This window comes from Hermetia illucens, chromosome 3 (genome assembly GCF_905115235.1).
Source record: "Hermetia illucens chromosome 3, iHerIll2.2.curated.20191125, whole genome shotgun sequence".
Classification (NCBI taxonomy): Eukaryota; Metazoa; Arthropoda; class Insecta; order Diptera; family Stratiomyidae; genus Hermetia; species Hermetia illucens.
This window is the reverse complement of record NC_051851.1, coordinates 56,261,365-56,286,842: the sequence shown is the minus strand read 5'-3', so window position 1 is coordinate 56,286,842 and position 25,478 is coordinate 56,261,365. Positions and strand designations below refer to the sequence as shown.

The window sequence follows — 25,478 nt, the reverse complement described above, 5'->3', positions numbered from 1 at the left end:
TATATATACATATTGGGATAAATATACAAATGTATGAAAAATAACAGACTTCAAAAGCATTATTAGACCATGCTGAGTATAGCAATATCCTTTCTCATCGTTGCAGAATGACAAATGATGTCCATTTTAATGATTGGTTTCGTCCGAGTTTTCAAAGTCGGCTCATTGCATTTTCATTTCCACAATTCCCTTTCATCCATTTGATTTTTCTGTGAATTTTTCAGAGCCCACTTTACTTGAACAATGCAAGGACCACTTATAGGATCAAGATCACTTAGCATGGAAGTCCATTTTCTGAACTGCAAGAAAATCTATGCCCTAATGACATCTGTGCATATACGAGCATTCAGAGCTCTTTAATGACAATATGCGGATGTTAGCGATAGGTTCAAGGTTTACCGAGGAGATTGTTAGAAGAATGAAAAAGGGTGCAGCATATAGTATGGACTGTAATAAAGTTTGAATATAGAACATTGCGAATATTCCACACTTGTGGATTTTAGTATGGTTCGCATGAATACACATCCACATTGCTAATGGAATAACTTCCATCCATATACATACATTTGCAAATCACTTCCAGAGTTATAAAATTGATGATGATGGTGGGCAGTGGTTATGTTTTACTTTGCACTTCAAATCCTTGGACTTGTGGCACTAACAATAAAACATTTTATACCTCTTTCATATCTTCCACATTCTAATGTCATAACACAGAGGCATGACATTTTCGAGAAGAAACAACTCATGGAAATTGGGGTTTTCTCTGAGGGTTTAATGGTTTGACTATAAAATATTGGCAAAGAACGGTGAGATATAAGTATCAACGAGTGTTAAGTATCCTTGAGGGAAGATGCTGAATCTGCCCTCTTAGAAGGCGTATTAATGAGAAAGAAGAATAGGTAAGAAATTATAACAATTGCGAAGAAAACATGTCATAACTTTGTGGACAAACATGTTCAAATTGACCATATTATTTGGGCTATAAGTCCCTCAAACTTCGATGATAGTAGTTACAATGAGGCTAATGATGTTCATCCCTCCTTGAGATTTTGAGATTGATTACATCGAATTGACTAACAAAATTAAAATTGAAAAACAAAAATGCCAAGGACGCATCTTGTAGTTTTTAAAGAATAATGTATAGGTTACTCGCTAGTAGCAGAATCATCATTCCCAGAGTCCGCCGCAAGTTCCCAACTTTTCGATATCTTTTTGTGCTGTTTATTGCAGTTTCTTGTTCAATTTATTTATATATTTATCAATTATCTGCTACTAAGTTTCACAGGATAATGTCTCTGTGCGAAATTTTGGTGTCAGTATCTGTTCAAATAAAGTCTAGTATTTTACGACACTTTCAAAATTTACAGGTAGACCCATGGAAAGAGTCAGAAGAACTTAATGTTGTGGTTATACAAACAAAGCTTGAATTATTTGTTATAAATTCTGTTGTGGTTTACAAATCTACTCTAGGTCATGTTTTTTTTTTGAAAACTAACTGAACTCGCGAACACCAAAAAATAACGCTGCCATTTGAAAGGCTAAGCCGCCAAAAGAAGGATGTTTTCTTGTCCTCTTTTTGGCCACCCGTTTTTTGACAGTGCTCATTTCACTTTCATCTTATGAGAGCGAGAAGTTTAGCTGATTTGGGATACTAAGTAATACGGATGCGCTTACACTTACGCTGCCACGAAACAATTTCACAGCCCAACAGATATTCCAAATACTAGTCGAATAAAAAATTTGATAATTGTAGTTTCCTCCCCTAGCTTTCTCATCTAGAATCGTTACGCACCAACATTGTAATTTGAAGGATTATCCGTAATTCCTTAAGCATCGTTTCCTTCGAAAAAGGGCGTACAAGTTGACAATGAAAAAGTTTACATAATTAACGTGAGTGACCGGAGACGGGTTGATCAGAGCTCTGCCGGAATTAGCACAGTGGCAATGATTTATACTGGCGCCAGGCTAAGCATTCATGCCAGTGGATGCGAGGTTTGCCTAACATCATCATCATCTTCATCAACAACCGGTATGCGGTCTAGGCTTGCTTTAATAAGAAACTCCAGATATCCCGGTTTTGCGCCGGAGTCCACCAATTCGATATCCCTAAAAGCTGTCTGGCGTCCTGACCTACGCCATCGCTCCATCTTAGGCAGGGTCTGCCTCGTCTTCATTTTCAACCATAGATATTGCCCTTATAGACATTCCGGGCTGGATGATCCTTATCCATACGGATTGAGTGACTCGCCCACCGTAACCTATTGAGCCGGATTTTATCCACAACCTGACGGTCATGGTATTGCTCATAGATTTCGTCATTGTGTAGGCTACGGAATCGTCCATCCTCATGTAGGGGGCCAAAAATTCTTCGGAGGATTCTTCTCTCGAACGCGGCCAAGAGTTCGCAATTTTTCTTGCTAAGAACCCAAGTTTCCGAGGAATACATGAGGACTGGCAAGATCATTGTCTTACACAGTAAGAACATTGACCCTATGGGGACACGTTTCAAGCGGAACAGTTTTTGTAAGCTGAAATAGGCTCTGTTAGCTGCCAACAACCATGCGCGGATTTCATCATCGCAGCTATAATCGGTTGTGATTTTCGACCCTAGGTAGGAGAAATTGTCAACGGTCTCAAAGTTGTATTCTCCTACCCTTATTGTTTTTGTTTGACCAGTGCGTTTGATGTTGTTTGTTGGTTGGTTTTCGGTGCTGACGTTGCCACCATAAACTTTGTCTTGCCTCCATTGATGTGTAGCCCAAGATCTCCCGCCAATCGCCGCTTGCTCGATCTGGATGAAGGCAGTTTGTACATCTGTCATGATGTCGATATCGTCAGCATAGGCCAGTAGTTAGGTGCACTTAAAGAGGATCGTACCTCTTGCATTTGCGTCAACATCACTTTCTCGAGGGCCAGGTTAAAGAGGACACATGATAAGGCATCCCCTTTTCGTAGACCGTTGTTGATGTCGAATGGTCTTGAGAGTAATCCTGCTGCTTTTACCTGGTTGTGTACAGTGTCGCCCTCATTCATCATTGGCGGCTTTAAATTCGATGAAGAGATGGTGCAACTCATGTCCATATTCCAACATTTTTTCCATCGCTTGCCGCAGAGAGAAAATCTGATCTGTTACTGATTTGCCTGGAGTGAAGCCTCTTTGGTTGGAGCCAGTGATGTTCTGGGCGTATGGGGCTATCCGGCCTACGAAAATAACGGAGAATATCTTATAGATAGTACTCAGCAACGTGATACCTCTATACTTGCTGCACTGTGTGATATCTCCCTTCTTATGTATGAGACAAATAATGCCTCGTTGCCAATCGTCAGGCATTGATTCGCTGTCCCACACCTCCACCACAAGTTGATGAACCACTCGGCGTAATTGGCCACTTCCAACCAATTCGGCTGTAATTCCATCGGCTTCTGGCGACTATTTTTTAAGCCGATGAATTGCACGGACTGTTTCTTCTATACTTGTCGGTGGCAGTATTTGTCCGTCGTCTTCAGTTGGCAAGACCACATACTCGCCGATATTCTGGTTGTTTAGTAGTTCATCAAAGTATTCAACCCATCGCTCTAATATGCCGATTCTGTCGGAACTGAGATTTCCCTCTTTGTCTCAGCGGGATGAACATTAAGGTGTGTAAGGCTTCATCCTGCTGACTTGTTGGTAAAACTTGGGCGCCTGGTGCGGTTGCTCCCTGTACTTTTCGAGTTTACAGACCTGTTGGTTCTCCCAGGCTTTCCTTTTCCGTCTCTGAAGACCGATGCTAGCTTACGTTCATCGTCAAACCAGCCGTTTCGACTGTTTTTGAGGCTGGGGTCAAGTAAGTTTGTGGGCGTATATATGACAACGCTCTTCAGGTGGTTGTGAAGATCATTTGTTGATGCTTCATCTTTAGGTCCTCTCTTGACTGCGGTTATTGCGGCATCCATTTCCCTCTTATATGTGTCTCGGAGGGTGTTTTGTGGATGGCTTCAGTGTTAACTCTCACTTGATTGTCAGAGGCGATTCTGGGTGGTGTTGTTATTCGAGCTCGGAACACCATGCCAACAAGATAGTGATCCGAGTCTATATTGGCCCCCCTATATGTTCTGACATTCATCACAGCTAAGAGGCAGCGGCGTTCGATCAGCACGTGGTCAATTGGTTGAAAGTGGTCCCGTCTGGAGAGGCTCACGTATGTTGGTGAAAAGCTTTCCGCACAAACCAGATATTTCCATCAACCATTTCATGTGACACTGCTAATTCAATGATCGACAGTCCGTTATCATTTGTATTTTGGTGTAAGCTATGGGAGCCAACGTATCGCCTGAATACAGGCTCCTTCCCTACTTGGCTGTTAAAATCCCCAAGTATGATTTTCATATCATATCAGGGGCGGGCTTCGAGGGTTCGTTCTACCTACTCCGAGCATATGGTTTAATGGATGGTGGCTGTAATATATCGCGTATCGACTCTTCTCCAGGAAACCGGTCTTTGTCCAACGCATATCTTGTATCGCTGTTACATCAGCCCTATATTGGGACAGGATATCGGCTAACTGTTCAGCAGCTTCATCTCTGTACAGGGAGAGCATGTTCCATGAGAAAATGCGCAAATCATTATTCCTTTGTCGTTGCCGGGTTCGTCGTTTTGTTATCCGTCCCGTCCGAGGCTCCTGTTGCGGCTTCGTCACAAGTTGTTTTCCGTGTAGGGTTGTTTACCCAACCCCTTTACCAGTGGGTACAATTTGTCCCGTTTTTAGGCGCCGGAGACTCGCCTTCATCTTTCTCTGTCTGCAGTTTTTTGTTAAGAAAGAGCTCCCAGCGGTCACCACGTGAAGGTGGAGATAAGGTTTGGTAGTAGAGCTGTTGGTGTTGGTTCATCAGGCATTTCCCAGGTTTTATGCTCCATCGTAGGTACCAGTCCACGTTTCGCCCTGGGACCTATACTACCCTTTGACCACCTGTCTAACATCACTGCCGCAATTAAGAGTTGCGGCTTTGAAGTTGTGACGCATAACCCCACGCGTTAAACGTACATAATAATCATAAAACCTCCACAGAGGGCAAATTGTAGATAGTGGGGCAGAAAGCATATCATTCCGGGATTTCCCTGACACGTACACTTTCAGAGGGTATTACCAGCTCCCATGGTATCAGATAGCTTTTAATGAGATTTAATGGTATATGTAACAGATACATGGGTTTTCTTGTTTGATCGCCCTTTTTTGAGTACGTAAAGGGGAATGAATAAAAATACATAACCCAACAAGAAGACAGAATTCTTCGTACTCGTATACGGCACACTCTGAAACACGGCAGACAACAAAAGTCTAATGCATTCCGCATGTGTATTTTATTGAAATCGCCTGCCTGCCTTTCTGTCGCAAGTTGTCCTTTTTTAAAATGGCTACACCTATTGATTTTGAAATGCATGCATTCAGTGTATTTTGCCTGAGGTTTAATTGGGGACGGATGAATCAAGTAAAAGACCTTGATTTGCATTAGTTTGCGAAATCTCAAATAATAGTAAAAATGTGAAATGCGGCGGGACTCACTTTCAGAAAATGCTCAGACGAAAAACCTGCAAAATACATTCGACTTCGATATCTGAAACCCTAAAAACCACTAGAACCCTTGGAAAGTTTAACATAAATTCTAAGGGATAGTTGTAATAGGCCAATTTTGGGATTTCCGTGCAATTCTATAATAGTTTGCGCCAAGGCATGACGCCATTGTCACATAAAGCAGAAAAATTTTATATTAAGAAGGCCGAATTTTTTTGTTATAAATTATTGTTAAGGATTATTGGACAGTCAGATTATCGCTTCAGTAAAATACGTTTATTAATCAGTGTTAAAATTATCGATAACATATAATAAATTATGCGGAGTGAGTTATCATTCCATGCACACGCGATATAGCATTATATTGGACAATAAGGCTCTAGATAGCCGAATTCAGCCAGTGGTTATTAAAGTTAAGCTATTTAGAAACTGGATCAATCTTAAATGGGGGACATGAAAAAGTTTTTTTTTCTAGATAACTGTCAAACAGGCGCATAACAATGGTCGCGGAAGTACCACTATTATTAGTTAAGTTATAGGAGGCCGAAGTTGTCTCTTTAGTGTGAATCTACTACAGCTTAGAACTAGGTGGCACAGAATAGTGGGGGAGCTCGTATGAAAAGTAACATACGTCGCACATAGTTAGATTTGCCTGCCTATATATTTAAGGTGTTAATTGTCTTTTACCAAATTATCATGTCTTTAGAATTTTTTTCATATAAAACTGTTTGTGCAATTTCCTTGACAGACTGACTTGTTATGTCAGTTTTCTTGGACAAACTCAACTCCTATTGGTGAACAATATCTAGGTGATGACGGTGTTCGGGTTTCGCCAAATTACTTCATTGCCACCTTTACCGCAAAGTACTCGAAGTGGTACCAAAGTAGACATGAATATATGAATATGTGCATCAGAGGTAACGTTATCGGAAATTTTTTGTTTATATTTGACTTGCCAGGATCCGTCCTTTTTAAAAATAGGGCGGTCTGCCATCCAGTAAAAGGATCAGGATCAGGTTTATTCTATCTTGAAGCAAAACAGTTGTTGTCTAAGCTCAGACCAGGCAAGGTTTTAAGGCGACGGTTGTCGGTTGATATAATTCATACCTATGTTGGGTTTTCTTAAGTAACATCTTCAAAGCCAGCAACACTTGTAGCCATTTTCAATTATACTGTTTTGTAGGCAGACGTAAGGCACATGTGAGGAATTTGACTCTGTCCTGATGAACAAAACAGTCATCAAATTGTTTGAAGCTGTAACTGTAGCTGTATGGGGGTAGGTAAGTGTTAGTAGCCGTTCCGAGCAGCCCAATTAGCGCTACGACGAGCCGTTTTGTTGCCACAAACTTATAAGACCATCCGGCTCAGATGTTCAGCGCCGTAGTATTCACGAAGGAAAGTAGCTATCTTACTCTGCAGCTAGAAATCCCTTTGAGGTCCGCGAAGAATGGTTGGGAGACCGTGCGACTCGGATACACTGCGTGTATTCGCACGGACTCTACAGAACAGCTACGATCTGTTGGGGAAGCATACCGTGCCATAGCCTTGCAACATTTCGCCGGTTATCCCCGGTGCTCTGATTGGAAAGTCCGCAGCAAAGTTTCTCTTCAAGTTTATTTTCCGTGTTTCGTAGTCTGTGGGGAATGCCCAAATTTCCCGAGGTACGTCATCTAGGATGTTACAATAGCCATAGGGTAGAACTCATGTAGTCTGACGGCACTGCACATTACAACGTATTTAATCTGGCGGTTAAGGGGCAGGATATGCAGAAGGAGCATCTGCCGACCAGGACTACGGAACTCCGATGGCACCTGCATACGTAGTTCTCTGAATCCTGTTAAGCTTCCTTCTATTGGACTTTTTGCTCAAAGCCTGCCACCATACAATAGAGCCGTACGTTAGGATGATACGCACCGAAGCTATGTGCATCCCGAAAACCATCCTTGGCCGGGGATCCAATTTCTTTCTGAAGGTTCTCTTGCAGGCATAGAAGGCTATACAGGCCTCCCTAACACTGAGTTCTATGTTGAATTTCCGATTTAACTTCGGTTCAAGAATTACATGCTTCACATTGGAGGAAAGAAGTAATCTTTGTTCACTCAGCCGCGGTAGGTGGAATTCGGGTGCTCTTGTCTTGGTAGTGAATAGCATCAGTTCTGCTTTGGTTTGATTTATACTGCGGTCCACGGGCACACCTTTGTCAACGCTTCTTCCATGGTATCACTCATAATGGAGTGAAACATGCCTGACACTAAAATCACCAAGTCGTTAGCGTACGCCACCACCTTTACTTCGCTCCTGTCCAACATCCATAAAATTTCCTCCATTATTAGTAACCAGGCCAAAAGAGAGATGCCGCTTCCCTGGTGCATCACGCTGTTCACAGCTCTGGTCCAGTGGCCACCTTCCGGATCCGACTGCGTAAGATACCCCTCCCATCCAATACTGGTCAAAGCCCCCTTGATGGCGTTTGTACCATCGTTATTGAATGTTCCCTTTATATCCAGGAAAGCAACTAGGGTATAATGTTTGTAATGCAGTGACTAATTACCTCGCGGTTTCTGTGGATTTGCATTTGACGTAGGTGTACTGGGTATTAGAGAAAGGCGTTCTCTGTCTTATCATCCTTAAATAGATGTTCAGGACGCTGCCCCTGTTACACACCAACTGATTTGTAGTAATGATCAAATTAGAGAATGACTTATCTTTTTCGTTGATTTCCGAGCTGCCTAAAGTATTCGAATTGGCATCGCAGCTGTAGACCGACGAAATATATATATTATATATAGAAAATAATAGAATAATAATGAAATAGAAAGGCAAAGTGCCTTTCACTTGCTTCAGTTTTATTACGACTAGGTCGCTGAAACTTAGATCCGGACACAGGAAAGCGTGCAGACTATTTTGCGCGAGGATACATACTCTAAGTCTGTCCTGATTAGCGTCTCTTTGCTGTGGAATAAATCATAATATTTGCTTTGGAGCCTTTGGCTTGGTACTAGTGTGATGTCGATGGCTTCGTTTAGAAGGAAGGCAAGCAGATTAGTCGAGTCGTACTTCGAGTGCTGCAGATTTATTTGCGCTACCCTCAGCACGATGTGCTTGCGTGTGGGGGTTCGCCAGTCCCCGTCGGACCGTCGATCATCATTTCCTTCAACAGCGTCGCAGCCTGAATCCAAGTCGTTGTTTGGTTCTGCAGTATATCGGTGAACACAGTTTCCAGTAACAGTTTTTCTTTGGAAAGGATTGTTATCCAGAAAGAGCTAGAATACGTTTATTTTTGATTGATGATTGGTGGAATTAAAAGATCTATTAAGGAAGATATTCCCAGGAGGAAGTCTGGAACGTGATCCATTCAGCATAAACTGGGAAAAGCAGACCACCATAAGAGGAAAACACTGATCCAGTTCCAGTGAGCGAGAACTGCATTGTGATGAAAAGGAGCTAATTGATAATGAATTAAAATTACTGCGCTCTTAAAAAGTGTATCGGCCAATCAGTTATTCCACCGCCGCTGAATGAAATCATTCGTCCTTGGCTGCGCCAAGAAATGGGTGGACCGTGGACCTAAGATTCGTATTGTCTTTAGACAAGTATCGCGTTAGAGTAGTATAATATGTATATGATACCAGAGGCTGGGTCACAATTTGTGCTTGCGTAAATTGCAAGGTTCAACTCGGAATTATAACCAGGGACTTGATCTATCTGCCTTTTGTTTTAAGAATAATCTTGCAAGTATCGATTTGAGAAACAATTGCTTCTATTCAAGGACCATCTTAAAATTTGCATTGGCAGCAAGCACTACAAATTCTATTATCTATCAAGACGGCTTAAGTAAATTATAATATAATGCATGAAATGTTTATCTTCTTGCAACTATAGTAAGATAATAAATGCAACTGAGAACGTACTGATAAAAAATTAAGACTGACGTTTTCACTAATGGGCTTAAGCTTGGGTATTTTAATCTCCGTTCGATGGTGCTGTCCCAGGCTCGGGTGTAGTGTGCCTGCTTCATTGGAAAAATGTCATCGCGTGGTAGGAACGGAACTTTTAAGATATCTAGATGTCAGGAAAAAGTTAGAAGACTTGCCTTCATTTAAATTGAAATCAATGTTGGGGAAACTACTATTTAATTAACAATACTAGCCAAATTGTGCTGGGATCATCACAAGTCGTCCTTGTTTCACCATCCACGTGAGTCCATCGATTTTCTCACACATCGTACTTGACATTTTTATCACCTGATAAGTTATCAAATTTGAATACCATCAGCTTTCGCCGGCGCATCGCTTCAACGAAAGTGTAAGCGTCCATATATCAATGGCAGGAGGGGATGATTCACAAATAAAACGTGATAAAATCAAGTGCAAAGCAAATCAAACGAGTTCCAAAGGGCAAGTGCTTGGCTGCTTTATATATTATACGTAATAAAAGGATTTATTGATTGAATACTGGATTGTGTCGGGACTACACTGTTTTCGTGCATGGAGGAGATTGGTAATTAACACATACATCCCATAAAATACTACACGTTGTAGCTCAATAAAATTTTATTGACTTTATTAGAAAGGATTTCGGATATTCATATCGCTCCTATAGATGTAGTACTTTCGATAGTCCCACGAGTGTGGGAGATTTGATTTTCTTTGTTACCACGTTGTTATCGAAGATTGCGTCAATTATTAGGAGGTCGGGCTAAATTATTGAAGCAGATGGCAAGAGTGGGAGTTTTTATTTACGGTTTGAGATGGGATTTTAATTGTAATTATATCTTGAGAAATTCCCTGTCCAAAACATCCATGAGAATGGGTTTTAATAGATGAAAAGTATCCCAAATCGATTTTTCGTCATTGTTCCATTTTTTGCCTGTAAAGTTGATGAAATGCTCTATGCATCATGAACCAGGTCAATTGGCTAATTTTCCGAATTCAATTGAGATTACCGATAAAAAATATCTCCTTCCCAAACTCTTTTTCCCTTGGAAACGGCTCCGTATTGCTTCCGAGTGGCTCCATTTTTTAAGGTCTACTATGTCTTGCAATCTTATCCATGCCTGGGCTTATGTTTGCTATTAAGACTTTTAGCTTGCATAATATGTTGGTAATTTTCCTCTCTTTACTTGCGGCATAGTTCGTTTGAGCCCAGAAATTTCACCTGAAGCCAAGCATTATTCCCCGATACCTACTCCAGTTGTGACTAAGCCCTTAGCATCACCTGATTAAGCCTTCACTTAGCGTCTTCCATATTACGCGCAGATACTACGGCTGCAATATCATTGATACACTTTACTAGATGAGTATAATCCGGCATATGTGCGATGAGAATCCTGTCATGGCCTCTGTAATCGTAGTACCAAACTTTTTGGTCCCTTATCAGTCTTCTTCCTTTTTGTAATTTCTGATTTAGGATTGAGGGAGCTGATACAGAACCTATCGGAGAAAAACTTTCTCCCACTTATGGTTTCGTCATAACAGTCCAGTCCAGTTCTAATTAGTCAATCCTAAAACAAAAATTAGTTCCACTCCGACCGACTTAGTCATAATTAAGCCGGTTTTCTTCTAAGACTTCTTATTCTTTGGGAAATCTATATATTATATAAAATTTAAGACATGCGCTATGGTCACTTTGATTCCTGGAAGATTGTAGTAATAATTACTTCCAGTCTCACTACCGTACTTAAAATGCTTTCTCCATTTGAGTTTGTCGTTTGCAGGTTCCATACAAATGCATTAGAGTTAAAATTTCTTACTACTACCAAAGATCTCCCCACTGCTGCTGCTTTGTCCTCGAAGAGATCAAGCTTGGGTTGAAACTCTTCAGTGTTGTCTCTGGTTGTCAGATAGCAACTTATAGGCGGTAATTATTTGGTTTTGATATATAGAACTCCTTTTTATGCTGAAGTCTGCTGTTCATATTTGTGAAATTTCTGTCAAATCTGTTTTATCCTCAAACCAAATTCCATTCCGTATCTCAATTATTGCGGTTGGCTCTAGCGTCTTAATTTGTTGTACCGAATGTGGCTCTAACCTTTCCTCCTGCGCCAGTCTAGAAGCAGGGTACCAGTTATTTACTTCCTTAGAGCGTTAACCTTTATAGTCTGGTACGGAAGGCTTTTGTTCCTCAGATTTTTCAAGTCTGTGGCATAACTCTGCCCTTTCCTTGGTTGGATGGTTACAGTTTAGATGGTTACAGTGGTCACACTTTCTTAGAAAACTTGCACAAATTTTCGGTCTTTTTTAGTCGCGCGGTAAGTATTTTCTCTACGATCTCCATATTGAGTATTGGGACCGTTATTAGGGTTTTATTTATTGCTATTAGGGTTCTGTTTATTGCCTCAGTATCCATTTTTCGCCATGATTTCTCAACCTGAAAATACCGCCTTTCACATCTATACTGATGTCTCCTCGTAGTTTTTATTTTACGTAGAATTCGTCTGCATTAAAATCTGCTTTGGGATGAAGGCACCTACCTAGGGTAGGATAATTCATTTACGCAAAGAGTGTTAGACTCACACAACGGTATGCGATCGGACTACCAACTTGATATCTCTCCATCGTCAAATAACACGCATGTAATGGTTTGTGACATTACTTTGGCCTGGCTTCCCGCTGCCTTAGAGAGTCTTCAAGTAAGGGAATTCCTTTCACCAATGGGAGAGGCGGGAGGCCGTCACTCGGCCTCTCCACCGGTCGAACATCATTTTCTTTTCTTTCACGTTACAGATCCTTGTCCGTAACATCAGTCTTTCTCCGTGCTGCAGAAAAAATGCACTCATTAGAAGACGTCGTCTGTTGGATGTAGGACATTCAATGTTTGCCACTTGCCTATTCAAGGCCGAAACTCTGGCTGCAGCCTTATTTGCAGTTGCCTTTATTTACTCGAGAAAGCTAATCTTTGTGTCGAGCATAAACTTGACTTGACTCGATTATCGGCTAGCCGGTCGATATGGGTCGCTGGATCGGAATTTTCTTTTTAGTGAGGATGCACACTGCACTTTTTTTCAGGGCAAGGTTGAAACCTTAAGAAGTTATCCATCTGCTTACCAGGCGCATAAATACGCCAAACTTGTAACTCTTTAACTGTGCCCGTCAACAAATGTTGCAATATTATCTGCATAATCGAACAGGCGCGAGTTTCTGGAATGTCGAATTTTAGCAAACTTTCGCAAGAAGCATTCCGCAGATCTGGCCCTGGGATAGATCCGTGTGCTACTCCGGACGTAATCTCCATCCTCCTCTGAACCTTTAGCATCTCATAGTGCAGGGCGCTGTTTCTCAGATAATCACTCAATATCGGTAAGAGATAGCTCGGTACGTGATATAAACATTGCACAGTGCCTAGAATGTCTTTCCGTCTTACGGAATTACGATGTTTGCGGCTGTGCGTCTCTGCTTAATAAACCGCATCCACGATTTGCATGACAGCATTCACTGTGGATCATTCTGCTGAGTTTTGTGATAACTTCCCCGCTGTGTCAGGCATACAAATGGTCGGTATGTTGACGGCAGCTCAGTGTCTCCCTTCGCTTTGCTTATCAGCGTAAGACTCGCCACTTTTCAGCGGGAAGGATAAATGCCCTCTTTCAGACAAGCATTGATTCCGCTGAGCATTAGGGGGGAGGGGGGGAAGCACCAGTTTGTATACCTTTGTCGGGATTTTATTTTATCCTGATACCTTCGTGCTTTTCATAGCAATGACTGCCTCATTTAGAAATACGAATGGGTCAACCGCGGTCCATTCCATGCTGCTGCCATCACCTCGGAAGGGATGTCCAGGAAATAATGCCCTTCAATGCGGAATATTTATTCATTTATTCAGTCTAGAGTGAACATAGAGTGCTTTTATTATTGGGTGTTCTGTGTTCACCTTTGGCAGCGAAGTACATTCAGGAAGAGCGCCGGCCTGATGCATTTCGAGAGGTCAACTACCTCGAATGTGATGTATTGATGGATTCTTGTCGAGAAATCTTTCAGAACTCGCCATCTGTCCACCACTAACACAATAATTTCGACGTGAATGTTTCTTCGGGAATGCTTCTTTCGCAGCCTGGACGCCAGACTGTTGGCATGTGTTCAGTGTTTAAACCTACGAGCCCGGTGTTCGTCGCCATTTCGAGAATTCGTATCATTCTGAAGTATGAATAAGGCACCCTTAATTCATGTGTACTAGAATTGAAGACTGGGTCAAAAGTGGGGCATCGCCCCATTCGGTGTCATATAGACGCTGAAAAATGTTATCCCGAAGCACCGACTCCAGAAAAGGCGGGTGCCGTCCACAATTCAGAAGACAGTGGTGTCGGATAAGTCGGAATACAATGAAACTGAGTTCTTGTTCCGGTATGGGTTTTGCTTCTGGTGAATCTTGCATAGGTTGGCATCGACTAGGCGTTTCAGTATCATTGATAGTCGCATTATCTTATTGCTCTTGTTGCACATAAACATTTGCTCTCATCGTACTTTTTCCACTTTATCATCTTCCTTGTTTGTGCTTTCATTTCGTATTTTGTGGTTCATTTTCAAGTTTACCGATATCCATCATATCAATGCGAGAACTTATTATGAGGATTGAAGTTCAGAGTCAGAGGAATTTAATCAGGAGGATCTCAAGCGAACCTGAATTATCAACACAACGGTTAGATGTAGAGAAAATACCTGAAAACTTTCTAGAGTTTCTGCGGGACGGAGGCTTTTGTGGTATCAATCTTGAAACCCTTTCAACGTGATATCAACCATGCCTACTACGGTGGTTCGCCGCAGTACTTTCGAGCGCTTGAACGACACTTGCTCGACTCATAAACTTCTTAGGACTTTTGCTAGATTTCAACCTGTAAGGCCTATCTGTGCCGCTCTTGTTCTGGGTTTAATTATTCAATATCCAGAATTCAATTGTCCTATTAGGTAAATCACTATTCGTCACCTATGAACCCTCTAAGATCTAAAGAAATACCACCAATTCTCTTTAAACGCACACTTAGATGTGCACCACTAGATTCTATGGTGTTTCCGATGCATGCAAGAAATGATTTCGTCTGATATGTACAAATACGGATACCTCAACACAATCATCAAGTTTATTATTATCAGTATCAGTATTCTCTCTGTGCCGTTAAAAGATAAAAGTAGCATTGAATAGGTCACACTTTAAGAAAGGGCGATACTTCCATTGCTTTCAGAGAGCCAGTGGGGGCTCGTCCTGAAAACACATGGCGTGAAACAATAAATAAGTAGTGTAGGCTTTTCGGAAGGAGTTGGAATCTTGTTGAAGAAGAAATAAGAATACGAGTTTATTGCAAGTCAGGTATTCAAATATTAGCACTGTGCAGAAGAGGTGAATATTTAAAAGAAAAAACTACAAGGGTATATTGTTTCAATCATTTTCATTGCCAAAGTTTTGGAATTTACCAATTTTACTTTTCCTTTTGAAATTTATATACGTAAGGCAATCTTTTTGATAGTCATTGTGTCCTATGACCTCAATATTTAACTGGGAACTCTCCTTCAAGGGTCATACACATTTTCTTATTAGGCGAGTTACACAACAAACCTTTGCCATTCTGGAACTTCCAACTTTTGAAACTTTAAATCCCCAGAATCCCTTATTTCAAAATAATCCTTTATACGCGTTTCAGATTGTTTTGTCTCAAACAATATGCATATTCAGGACTTAATTCCTTTTTATCGTTTCGCTTTAAATGTCAATTTAGGATCATCATCATCATAACAACATCCAAACGGAACTTCCACATAAAACTTTTCCATTATTTTCATATTCAATTTCATGGTGTCGTTTATTCGCTTCAAACGGTGTTATTTATCATAAAATGGAACCAGATCTGAGGTGGAAACAAGGGCACATAGAACAGCAATTGCCTTGACTTGAGGAGTGGGCGATACGGCTAAGTTTAAAACAAGCAAAAGGGATAACATAGCACCCTTGACTCAGGGCAAATTCCATATTATACACCTATTCGATATCCTCTTGAGCATATTTTCCCTACCCATAGTCGTTTCTAGTATGCATATATATTAACATATACGAGAGTATGTACGTAATACACATGGAATGCTTTCTACTTTTGTTTACAGTTACCTGGAAGCAGTTTTAAGGAGTATCATTTCAAACATCGATCGTTGCCCCATGCCCGGACACGAAGGAGTATATCGCATACGAGGGTCCTGAAACGTCACCCACTGGTAAGTCTTGAATTGTTGAGGGAGAAGCCAAATTTCATTTTGAACATCCACATAGGGTTCAATATTCCAGAATCGAATAAAGTTGTGTGTATAATGGAGTCACCCTCCGTTCGGAAATAGCACGTAGTATGCAAAATTCCTCCCTTTGAAGCAAATATTTGCTTTAAATTGTTGAATACAAAGTAATGTTTGGCAACAGCCAATTTACACTTCATCGACGTACAAATATGCAAAGTGTTGCATATTATGGGAGGTAGTGAATAATTTGCAAACTCCAATCAGGTGGGTTAGTGAAGGCAGTAAGGTTTATGCATAGGTAGTCTTCTGGATAAACCTTACTGTCATTCACATGCCCAGGCTATTTCATATATTTTTGTTGATATGGGTGGATCGAAGCAAACGGTCACAGGGTAGCATAGGTCCCAGAGCGAAAAGGTGGATTGGAACTCACGATGGAGCGTAAAATCTACGTACGATTTAAATATTTTCTCATGGAACTGGACGTCCTGTACCGAAAAGGAGCTGCCAAACAACTAGCCCATACCCTATCCCAATGAAACACTGATGCCACAACCTTAGAGAAGATGGGCTTGCCAGGGATTGGATTCCTAGAGAAGAGCCACTACATCATATATTATAGTGCCCATCCAGTAAACGATGTGCTGGGAGCAGACTTCCTGGTTAGCTAGAAAATGATACTTGCTGTTATCAGCTTTGCGTTTGCGAGGCAACTTTAACATTCCCGGCCTAGAGACTCATTAACGTTCCCGGCCTAGAGAGGAGACTACAGCGTCGGAGAGGGATGCCTTCTACTAGTCAGAAGAATGAACCCTCGAAGCCTGTCCTAGAGGTATGATATCCAAATCATACGTAGAGACTTTAACAACTAATTAGGGACAGAGCCCCTATTTAAGCAGAATGTTGACCCCTAAAACACCAATGATAACGGGTCGCGGATTATTCAATTAGTAACATCGCACAAAACGGTTGTTGGAAGTATATAGCTGCCCAAAGCCGCCCACAAAACATCCACAACAAAGCCCTCTTTAACACCTATAAGAGGGAAATCGATATCGCAATAACCGCGGCTAAGTGAGGTGATAAAGATCAAGCTTTAAGAAATGGTTTTCATATATGCGAGTTGTCACAATTTCGTCGATGCCGGATTTTACATAATAATAATAATAATCGTTGGCGCAAAAATCCATGTTGGATCAGGGTATTGAAGTTTGTTTGAGCACTTCATTCAAGACCGCAACGGTACACTACAGTACACTGTAGCAGGTAATGTGGTCAGCATTGCCCTCGCCCAAGATTATTACTCTGATTTGACTCAGGTATTCATTCACAGCTGAGTCAACTGGTATCCAACATCCAGTCACGATAACAAATCATTCTGCCACCAATGAGATTTGAACCGCGACCAAGCATTTAGGCTCGGACGATCTTATCTATTTAAAAGGTAAAAGGGGGCTGGTGCTTGCAAAATCGAGCGCGTATGCAGAATGGTTTACTCCCGCATGATTTGAACCAGACTATGTGAGAGTCCGAGGACATCAAAGGAAGTCGTAAGAGATTTAGATACAATACTTGTAATTGAGAATATTATGGGAACTGCAAGGACTTAATGCGGGCGCAAATTTCTTTGATTTCCTGAGCCAGTGGTTCACAGTTCACCATCTTCTTCACGTATTTCCGTTCAATGTTGCTATTAGGGATCCATCTTGTCAACTAACAGCACGTCAGGCTTGTTGTTGTATGTGGCGTTGGAACTTGCTGATCCCAATGGCTGTTATAAGCAGCACTATCAAGCATTGCTTGCGACTCATATCGATAAACCGGACTTGTTCCCGTGACCAGCCCGTGCTTGTGTGCAAGGTTTGATGAATCACCTTACATACAGCATTATGCCTGTTGTGTATTGCACCGGTGCCATTACATTACAGGCAGAAGTGAGATGGTCCACCGTTTCTACCGCCAAACCACATATTCTGCACTGGTTGCTTTCCATGCGTTCTTTCATTATGAACTTTTTATAAACTCGTGTGGCAAGTACGCCATCCTGAATGGCACACATGTATGCCTCCGTTTCAGCAAACAGCTCCTCAGCACATAGTCATCTGTTGGACAAATGCAAATCGGCAAATGGCTGCCAAAGACAATTAACGTGTTTACCGTGCGTTGTCTTCGACTTTCATTCATCGATCTGCTCTTGGTCCTTCAAGTTAAGTGGAGTCAGCCCACAGTCTCCCTTACAAACAGCCGCATGTAAGAGACTTGCCTCCTCTTTGCTGTAAAATAAGCGCGTAGCGAGTCGGCTGATGATGTGGTGGCGCCGCGTCAATCACGCCCTTACCTTCGCTATCACGAGGTAGGTTTATCCTCTGCACGACAAAGTTTAAATGATGCTTTCGGAATTTGGACACAGTAGTCCGTATCCGCCGCTTATGTTTTCTGGATCGGTTTTTGTCCACGACAATATTCCGAATAAATAGGTCAGTGAGGGGATAGCGGGTACATTCAATGCGCTTGTATTCTTCCTTGAGAGATGTGATTTCAGCACCAGCTTTACACGTCGCAGGAATTCGGCCAGCATGGCATCCTTTAGATCATTAACTTGAGCATGGGTTCATCGCAGAATTCCTAGGTATTTGTAGAAGTCTGTCTTGGTCATAACCTGGATGTGAAGGTTACCAATGCTATGTCCGGCATGCGGCTCGCGATGGCCCTTGCAGATAGTTTGGAGTCGACATTTGTCTAATCCAAATTCCTTGTGAATATCACGGCTAAACATGTCTACCATTCGCAACTGACTTCTAACTGACTTCTAAGATGGTCGTCATTATCAGCATAGGTACAACTTGATGTCACCTAAGCACATCAAGTGTGTCAGCTCGCATTTAGCACGTAGGTACACCATACACTCTAGCATCGTTCAGTAGCCATGCAAGGGGGTTCACTGCCATACAAAACTAAAGGGGACTCAAAGAATCCCCCTGGAAGATACCTCTCCGTATACGGATAGCTCTGACGTGTTAGCACTCTCAGATGAACGCACTGATAAGGTGGTATTCCATCCTTCCTTGACTGTTGTCAAAACACTTTATTAGTTTCGGATCAATGCGATTTTCACAATCATCATCATCATCATTGGCCACAAACATATTTGGCCCAGTCGCAAAAATGCCGGAAAGACTGGTTTGACGTTGAATGTAAGCTAGCAATGGAACGCAGGGGTACAGCATATCCGGCAAAGCTGCGCTCTCAAACAACGTGGGCACACGTAGAGACCCATCATGAACTTCGTCGAGCGGATAAACCAACTACACAGACAGAAAAAAGTCCTGAAACTCCGGATGCCTCAGGTATAAAAGGTTTTGTGTTTCCATGTGTGAGAAATTTTGAGTGCGTGGCACTTGAGTAATGATTTAAAATTCAATTGCGTACCATTTTTCAAGAGCCATTTACATAAATAATTTGCTCTGCAAAGTACGCCATTGATTATAGTTAATTCCGCTTCAAACTAGGAGTTCAACACTATAGGCAAATGTGGAGAAGTTCACCTAACGCAGAAACAAAGAAAGAGTTCATTTAATCATCTTAGTATTGTGGGCGATATTGTCTTCTATGCCCCTACAAAATTTGGTAAACCTAGGATGAACTTAAAGGGAGTTTTTCGGTCAACTTCGAGAAGTTGGTAATATATTATTATTAAGTTTATTTGAGTAAATATCGAATCTAGATTTCATGTAAACGCATAGCCGAGAATTTTTTCAGATTTTTGGGCTGGGTAGTTTCCAAAAATAAGGCCTTTCTTACTTCAACTTTGCACATCTTGATCCCATCTCATCCATTTTACAATTCACAACTAAAACTTGCTTGTGAAAGTACTGATCGAGACCCTTCATTTGATATCCCACATGGGTGCATTAGGTGAAAAAAATGTTTACATTTCCTTTACATGTATGCGGAGCCTCCCTTTAGACTTCATCTAAATTTATGTCATTCACTTTATGCGTGACATTTTATAGTTCCCATATATCCACAAAATTTCGATTGAATTGGTGTAGTCGCTCTGGAAAAAAGTGCACGTGCCAGACAGATCAACACGGCGTGAGCTCGAAAAGTTTGAGGAGCAACTGCACCAGGCGCGGAAGTCTTACCAGTCAGCATGCTCATCCGGTGGAGATGGTCCGGAAAGCGGTGTACAAACATACGTACGCCTACCCAGATAGGATCACTATCAACCATATTGACCACGTACTGATTGAACGCCGCCACTTCTCAAGCTTGATGAATGTCAGAACATATAGGGAAGCCAATATAGACTGCGATAATTAACTCGTTGGCATTGTGCTTCGGACTCGAATTACGAGACCGCTTACAATCCCCTCTGACAATCAGGTGAGAGTTAATACTGAAACCATTCATAATACAGTCCTCTGTGACACCTATGAAGGCGAAGGGCAAGAACGTGCGGCATCAACAATAACCACACCTAACAGATGCTCTGGAGATAAAGCATCAACAAATGATCTTCACAACCACCTGAAGGACATTATTATTGATACAGCCAAAACCATACTTGGCCCTAGCCGCAAAAGGAGTCGAAACGGCTGGTTTGACGATGAATGTAAGCTAGCAACGGAACGGAAGGATGCCGCATACCGAGTAATGTTACATTCTCAAAGAACGCGGGCACGCGCAGTGACTTATCACGAACTACGATTTCACAGACGGAAAAAGGAAGCCTGCGAGAACCAACAAATCTGTAAACTAGAAAAGTACAGGGAAGCCTTATATACCTCGATGCTCATCCTGCCGAGACAACGAGCGAAGTCTAACTTCCGACAGAATGGCATATTGGAGCGATGGGTTGAGTACTTCGATGAGCTACTGAACAACCAGAACATCGGCCAGTTGGAGGTCCCGCCAACTGAAGACGACAGATAAATACTGCCACCACCACGTATAGGAGAAATAGTCCGCGAAATTCATCGGCTTAAAAATCATAAGTCGCCAGAAGCCGATGGAATTACATCCTAATTAGTTCAATATGGAGGCGACCAGTTACATCAAGTGGTTCATCAATTTGTGCTCAAGGTATGGAACAGCGAATCAATGCCTGACGATTGGCAACGAGGCATTATCTGTCTCAAACATAAAAAGGGAGATATCACACAGTGCAGGAATTATAGAGGCATCACGTTCCTGAATACCATCTATAAGATATTCTCCACTATTTTGCTAGACCAGATAGCCCCATGCGTCTTCTTTAACCTGGCCCTCGAGAAAGTGATCCGTGATGCTGAGGTAAATGCGAAGGGTACGGTCCTATTTAAGTCCACCTAACTACTGGCCTATGCTGACGACATCGACACTATGGAAAGAACCACCGGAGACGTACAAACTGTCTTCATCCAGATCGAGCAGGCGGCGATTGGCGCGAGATCTTGGGCTATATATCAATGAAGGCAAGACAAAGTATATGGTGGCAACTTCAGCACCGAAAACCAGCCAACCAATAACATCAAACCGTACTGGTCAAACGGGAAGAATAAAGATAGGAGACTACAACTTTGAGACCGTTGATAATTTCTCGAAAATCACAACCGATTATAGGTGCGATGATGAAATCCGCGGACGGTTGTTGTCAGCCAATTGAGCCCATTTCAGCTTATAAAAACTGTTCCGCTCAAAACTTCTCACCGCAGGGTCAAAGGTCTTATTGTACAAGACAATGATCTTGCTAGTCCTCATGTATTCCTCGGAGACTTAAGTTCTTAGGAAGAAAAATTGCGAACTCTTGGCCGCGTTCGAGAGAAGAATCCCTCGAAGAATTTTTGGCCCCCTACATGAGGATGGTCGATTCCGTAGCCTACAAACGACGAAATCTATGAGCGATATTCCGACCGTCTGTCTGTGGACAAAATCCGGCTCAACAGGTTACGGTGGGCGGGTGACCTAACCAGTATGGATGAGGATGATCCAGCCCAAAAAGCCTATAAGAGCAATATCTATGGTAGAAAAAGAAGACGAGGCAGATCCTGCTTGAGATGGAGCAGAACAGCTCTTAGGGTATATCGAGTTGGTGGACCTCGGCGCAAAACCGGTGTGTCTGGAGCACGTTATTAAGGCAGGGTTAGACCGGTTGTTGCGTCGTTGATGATGATAATGAGGTATCAAATGAAAGGTCTCAGTTAGAAAATTTTCATAAGCAGATTTCAGCTTCAAATAAACTGCAAAATGGGCGAGTAAGGAGTCAACATGTGCTTAAAGTGCGATAGGACTCCTTTTCAGAAACTACCCAAATTAAAAATTTTAAAAAAATTAGAGTGATGTGCGCTTATATGAAGTCTAGAGCCACAAAATACTTCCCATTCGATATCTGCTTAGATAATCCTAATAATAGTATAGAATCGAGTTTTTGAAATTGACCGAATAACCCCCTTGAGTGCCCCCTACGAGTATTAGTTGTGTACCAGAGAATAGTATTGCGCACGGTACTAGAAAGTCTCGTGGAAGTTAGACTGTTAGAATCAAAGCGATTGCAGTTCAAACTTATCAATTTCGAGCGAATCTACTGCGTCTTAATACGCGAGAATAAAATGCTGACCGCATGATTAACGACAAAAAATTGAAATACCAGTGAAATTCTAAAGTGCCATGCATGAAGAAACTACTTTTTTCCAGTTCTTCTTAAAGTTTTGAAACGTATCGATTCAATCTCTGTCTCTCTCTCTGCCACACCCGATCTACTCGGAAACGGCTGAACTTCTTGTTGAAAAATTTGGTGAGAAGGTGTGGTCTGTGTCCCTTTACTTGTGGCAAGTGTCGCCCTTTTCTCTTTAGTATAAAAGTGGAGCTCCTCATGTGCGAAAAGGAGGCACAGCACTTTTTTCACATAATATAATCATGTCGCATATCAAAGGAAAGGGCTCGATTAGTTTTTTTCAAAGCTGATTTTATTTCTAACAACATATTGAAGGGAGGGGGGGCTGAAAATGTGGGCCCCAAAAATGAACAGTATCAACCCAAAAAATCTGAAAAAAACCTAAAATGGTGCATCTATATGAAATCTAGGCCTCAAAGTACATTCCATTTCGATATCTGCACATATAAAGTTAATAAGGTGTACTACCATAAGTGGGCTGAGAAGCTCGTAGGCCATCAAACAGATGGCGCCACTAGTATTAAATCCATGTGATGATTAGTAAACCCCGAACCTCCAAAGCACACGTGTACAAAGTTGACAACTGTCGGATTATTAGTTTATGGGATAGAGCATTTTGAGTGAAGCAGTTTTTGTTAGGTTGAAAGAAAAAATGGATAAAAAGGAATTTCGTGTGTTAATTGCATTTCTTTTTGGCAAAAAGACTTGGCTTGATGAGACTTTGCACAGAGAATTGAGGGAAGTGGTTTACTGAGATTAAACGAGGCGAAATGGGCATCGAGGACGATGCACGCAATGGATGCCCCAAAGAGGCTGTTACCGATGAAAGCATCAAAAGAGTCCACAAAATAATTTTGGAATTTATGCATCGATATGTGACAATGGACGAAATATCGTTCCATTATTTTACACCAAAATCAAAACAGTTGTCACCTCAGTGGACTGCACGTGGTAAACCGACTCCAACACGTGCAAAGACCCAACAGTCGGCTGGCGGAGCGATAGCATCAGTATTCTGGTATGCGCATAGTATAATATTCATTGACTATCTTGAGGAGGGAAAAACCATCAACAGCGATCATTACACAGCATTATTCGAGGTTTTGAAGGATAAAATTGCGGAAAATGGCCCTATTTGAAGGAAAAGATAATGCTGTTTCATCAATAGAAAGCACGTGTCACAAATCAATGAAAACGATGACAAAATTGCATGAATTGGGCTTCAGATTGCTTCCGTATCCATCGTATTCTTCTGATCTGGCCTCAACGACTTTTTCCTGCCCTTCGACCTGATGAAGAGGTAATCGCGGAAACTGAGGTCTGCTTCGAGGTTAAACACCAATCGTATTATTACGAACTTTTCAACCCAACAAGCGGTCAAAGAGAACTTTCACGTAGTGGCACCGGGAAACGCTATATTCACATTTATTTGCTGTTCGTGATACAGTAGTGCTTTAAGACTTGGTGCGATCAGACCCGAGTATGTTGCAATCCAGCTTCTGTTATTTAATGTGTTGATTCCTTTTGAACAAGCTGGCACTCAATCTCAACATCAACCACTCGATATGTTACTCGTTCACATCTTTCCTACTCTCTCGGTGGATAACCTCTAGGTTTCTCCTCCGACTTTATTTCAATGCAGCCTTCCTTAACAATATTCAACTCCCTCCTTATAAAGGTCCTTGAATATTGCTTTGTAATCTGGTCTCCCTCCCCAACTGTGTCTACTTTACTCTTTGAGCTGTGCACCACCATTTCTGGCTCCGAACTCTCCCAATTTTGCTTATCAGCAACACCGCCGAATCTTATTAGATATGTCTACTCTTTTCAAGTCCAGTACCATAATTGCCTGATGGCCAGTTCAGCCTCATCGGATATTATTTTCCACGTTGTTTCTTGTAGCGCACTCATTCTCGAAGTTCCTTTCGCCGAGCTGGGTAGTATTTTCAATCAACCCCGGTACCGAGATTATGCCGATTATATACGCTCTACAGTTTGGTACCTTTGGCTCTTTGTTGTTCTCCCCTCTTGAAATAAAAAAAAACATGTTTCGTAGTTTGCTGCTGATTTAATATGTCAGACTATCCATTTTAAGATGATACTGACATTCAATGACGTCTTACGGAACATCTAATTTATACAAGGAACTAACTTTCACCTACTTTAATTTTGTTGATCGGTTTCATAGCAAACTTTCCTGTGTGGCCTATACTACTGCACCATTTTGTACATTCAGGATATACATACATAAGGGAGATTAAAAGAAGGTTCCCAACAATACAGCATTGTTAAGTCTTTTTTGCGCAGGTATTTGAGTGGGGAGTATTTTGGTGCTTAGATGTCACATAGTGGCAGGATCATGATTTCGGTTGGGCTATATCTGGGAATGGATCGTTCATTTACATGTGCACTTTACACGAAACCTCAAAATAAACAGTAAAGCAGATGAAAAGGGCTATTAGAAAAACTGATTTATGTTATGCGAAGATAGATAAGCTTAGGACCAATCGACTCGCAGATCAGGGAAATTTGAGCCTAAGCCTTGAGAATTTTTTCAAGGCAAAATTTGACAACTTTTTTTGTGTGTGATATACATTTTATTACCTTCAATGTTATGTATGCATTGTAGTAGAATTCCGCTCTTGTTTATTTTTTTAAGGAGTTATGAAAATGAGTGTGCTGTTCTTATTGGTTTTCCCTTGTTAGATCGCACAATTCAGTTAAAATGAACAAAGTTATATATTTTCACTACGCCATGGATACAATGACTGTAGTTAATTTTCCTGGAGACTAGGACCTTGAATTTGCACCATATGGTTATGCCGATATGTACATATATACAGCTGAAAAGTCAATCTTCTTCAATGTAATATCCGGACCCGTTCAAGAAAAGATGTGAATTACTGAAAGAATATTTTTCCTAGAAATGTCAATATATTTTTAATACTCTTTCATCCATATGTTACGACCACTTCATCAATGTCACGTACATTCCACAATAACAGAAAATGAACGTGTCGCTTTATTTTTTGTGGCTACCCTTGAACAAAAACA

General features: G+C 41.5%; 1 protein-coding gene across 2 annotated transcripts in view; it reads left to right on the top strand.

The window, feature by feature from the left end:
* Positions 1-25,478, top strand: part of LOC119651742 (neuroendocrine convertase 2) — a 247,942-nt gene that overhangs the window by 124,842 nt on the left and 97,622 nt on the right. For both annotated transcript variants that reach the window (XM_038055473.1, XM_038055472.1), the window contains exon 2: positions 15,644-15,751. In XM_038055473.1, coding sequence (XP_037911401.1) covers positions 15,644-15,751 — 108 coding nt within the window. The remainder of the gene's footprint in view (positions 1-15,643; positions 15,752-25,478) is intronic.